The 3,034-nt window shown below is 57.5% G+C and overlaps 1 protein-coding gene across 1 annotated transcript in view; it reads left to right on the top strand.

The window, feature by feature from the left end:
• ASB10 (ankyrin repeat and SOCS box containing 10) overlaps nucleotides 1-3,034 on the top strand; it is a 7,498-nt gene that overhangs the window by 3,680 nt on the left and 784 nt on the right. The window contains exons 4-6 of the mRNA XM_009868948.1: nucleotides 16-137; nucleotides 999-1,503; nucleotides 2,838-2,951. Of these exons, the coding sequence (XP_009867250.1) occupies nucleotides 16-137; nucleotides 999-1,503; nucleotides 2,838-2,951 (741 nt within the window). The remainder of the gene's footprint in view (nucleotides 1-15; nucleotides 138-998; nucleotides 1,504-2,837; nucleotides 2,952-3,034) is intronic.

The following is a 3,034-nucleotide window of genomic DNA, read 5'->3' on the forward strand; positions in this document are numbered from 1 at the left end:
ACTGCCCGGCCGGAGGCTTGTGCATCCGCCAGGACCGACTGCGTGCCCCTGCTGCTCAGCTTCGGCGCAAACCCCGAGGCTGTCTCTGAGGATGGCTACAAGCCCTTGCATCTCTGCAAGAGCCCAGAGTCCATCGAGTGAGTTCTGCCCAGCGGCACAGTGAGTCTCCCTCCCCATTGAGCCTCATTCCCTGTAGAAGGGGTCTCTGATCATCCCTCTGCGTGGGCTGGTGGTTGTGGCAATGGCTGCTGAATGAGGTGGCTTTACTACCTGTTCCTGGACCCAGGATCACCTCTGAAGTCCAACAGATGACTGCAAGCCCTAGCAATGATGGTTTGCATGGCAAAGCTCAGGGCGTGGGCTATGCAGTCAGTCATCTGTGGGCTGTGGGATCAGACTTAGGGGTGACAACACTTCAGTAAACTTCGGTGGAGTGTTAGCTAGAAATAGGATGACGGTATCTCAGCTCACCAGTCATCCTGGCTTAAAACAGCCTGGAGAAGATAAGACTCCAGGGAGAGTTCATAACCGCCTTCTGATACCCGAAGAGAACCTACAGAAATGCTGGGGAGGGACTTTTTACAAGAGTGTTCAGCGATAGGACAAGGGGAAATGGATTTAAATTGAAGGAGAATAGATTTACATTGGATCTTGGGAAGAAATTCTTCAGTGCAAGGGTGGCCTGACTCTGGAACAGATTGCCCAGAGAGGCTGTGGCTGCCCCCTCCCTGGAGATGTTCAAGGCCAGGTTGGATGAGCCCTGAGTAACCCGGGCTCGTTAAGGGCGTCCCTGCCCATGGCAGGGGTTGGGTTAGATGATCTCTGAGGTCCCTTCCAACCCAGGCATTTCTAGGATTCCATGAAACCATTGCTCCAGGGTATGAGGAGCAGGCATTTTGGGAGAAAATTCAAAGTGGTGGGATGGTACAGAAAATGGTGGGAGTTAGGATAGGAGCTGGAGAGGGGAGCCTATCCCTGAGCTGTCTTGGCCCACACAGATGTGTCCAGCAGCTGCTGCAGCATGGTGCCTGCGTGAACAGTCGGACCGAGGAGGAAGAGGACACAGCGCTGCACGTAGCAGCACGGCATGGCCTAGCAGATCACGTCCAGCTGCTGCTGCGCTACGGGGCAGAGCTGGAGGCAGAGAATGAGGAGGGGCAGACACCACTGAATGTTGCCTGTGCTCAGCCCCATCAGCCCTGGGACAGGGACCGCTACTTCCAGGTCTGCCAGCTGCTGGTGGAGCGCGGTGCCAGCATCAACGCTGCTGACCGGGACCGTCAGCACCCGCTTCACCTGGCCTGCAAGAATGCCAATGTCCAAGTAGCAGAGTTACTGCTGGCCCAGGGTGCAAACGTCAACGTCATGAACTACAGTGGCAACACGGCACTGCACAACATCCTGCAGGCAACTGCCTACAAGCTGGACCACCACCCCGAGCTCGTCGTGCGAGCCCTGCTCAACTATGGTGCCGTCCGCATCTGGCCCGGCTCCCTCCTCAAGGTACGGGGCCACAGTGGTGCTGGGAGCACGGTGGGAGGAGGAGGCTGTAGACATCGGGGCCCCAGTGACAGCCAGGATGGTTCTGTCACAGCAGGGCTTGTGCTGTGCCAGCCTGCCTGCTGTCCTGCCTTGCGCTTCCCAGGGGCGACGGGAGGGGGAATTGGCATTACCAATGAAGGGATTCCCTGAAGTTTTCTCCTTGGGGTATGTTCTCCTGCAGGACACTGCCGCTTCTGTCTGCAAAGCTGTGTGGACGGTACTTACCCGTTTCCCATAACCACTTGTCCTGGAAAGTGTTGGCCCTTTGCCTCTTGGCAGGTGTATATCCTCTTTGGGGCATACCCTCAGCTTGTGCTGTCTCTGCAAGACACCAGCAAGCAAAGGGTTAATTTTCTGTCTTAATTCCTGAGCAGTGCAATAATTACCCAGCCCGGAGATCAGCAGATTGCTCTCCCCTTTGGGAAAATACAGGAAAATCAACAATTAACACTAATTAATCTCCTATTAACGCCAGATAATGAGGATCACTCGTACAGCCGGAATAGACTCTGACAGCTACTGCTGGCCTGGGCCATGGGGAGTGGGAGCCAAGAGCCGGGAGGGCTCTGCCTCTGTGCCGCTACGCATGGGTGGGGTGTGCTCCAGAGGCCACACTGGTCGTGTAAGATACACGGCACCAGTGTCGCTTGCACCTGCATGGACACGGTACACACCGAGGATGTGTTGCACGAAGTAGGTGTGATGCCTTCCTGGGGCTGTGCGTAGCAGCCAACACGGGCACAGTACTTCTCTGGGCACCTGTTGCACAGACGCGGGTTGTGTCTGCAGCCCAACGGGCACAACCCATCCCTGAGACCCCTCAGCGGAGGTCGGCATGGTGTGCCTTGGTCTCGCTGCACACAGAGTGGGTGTCAGTCCTTGCCCCAGAGCAGCTTATGCTCTAACTAGAAAAATGTGAGGAGCGGAGCCTGGCGTGCAGCTGAGTATTGGTTGCTTATGAACTGCTTGCAGCAGTGAGGCAGACGAAGGAGATCGGCCTCCCAGCCACGTATGTTAGTCCCCGCATCCGAGGAGAGGCTGGGGGGGAGAGGCTGTGGGGCCCCGGCGGTGCTGAACACAACCATGCTGTGCGCCTTGGCTCAGCCACCTTCTTTGCAGGAGGGGTGCTCCGGCATTTCCCACCACCAGCAGGTTTCATCTCTTAGCACAGCATGAGGCAAGAGCGTTGGTTCCCTAGATTTACCAAGTCCGGTTTCGCGTGGCTTTTTGGGAGGTGCAGGTGGGGCGTGCAGGGCCCTGGTAGGGCAGTGCTCAGCACTCTCTCCCTGGCACAGGTGCTGCGGTACTGCCACACCTGCCCGCGCGTCATTGAGGCCCTGGTGAACAGCTACGCCCACGTGCGCATCTCCCGGGACTGGGCAGAAGCGGTTCCAGTGGAGGTTGTGCAGGTGAGGGAATGCCGGAGGGAATGCTCAGCCCTGGGGAGGCCTCACCTCGAGCCCTGTGTGCAGGTCTGGGCCCCTCCCTACCA

The sequence above is a fragment of the Apaloderma vittatum genome, unplaced genomic scaffold (assembly GCF_000703405.1).
Source record: "Apaloderma vittatum isolate BGI_N311 unplaced genomic scaffold, ASM70340v1 scaffold34004, whole genome shotgun sequence".
Lineage (NCBI taxonomy): Eukaryota > Metazoa > Chordata > Aves > Trogoniformes > Trogonidae > Apaloderma > Apaloderma vittatum.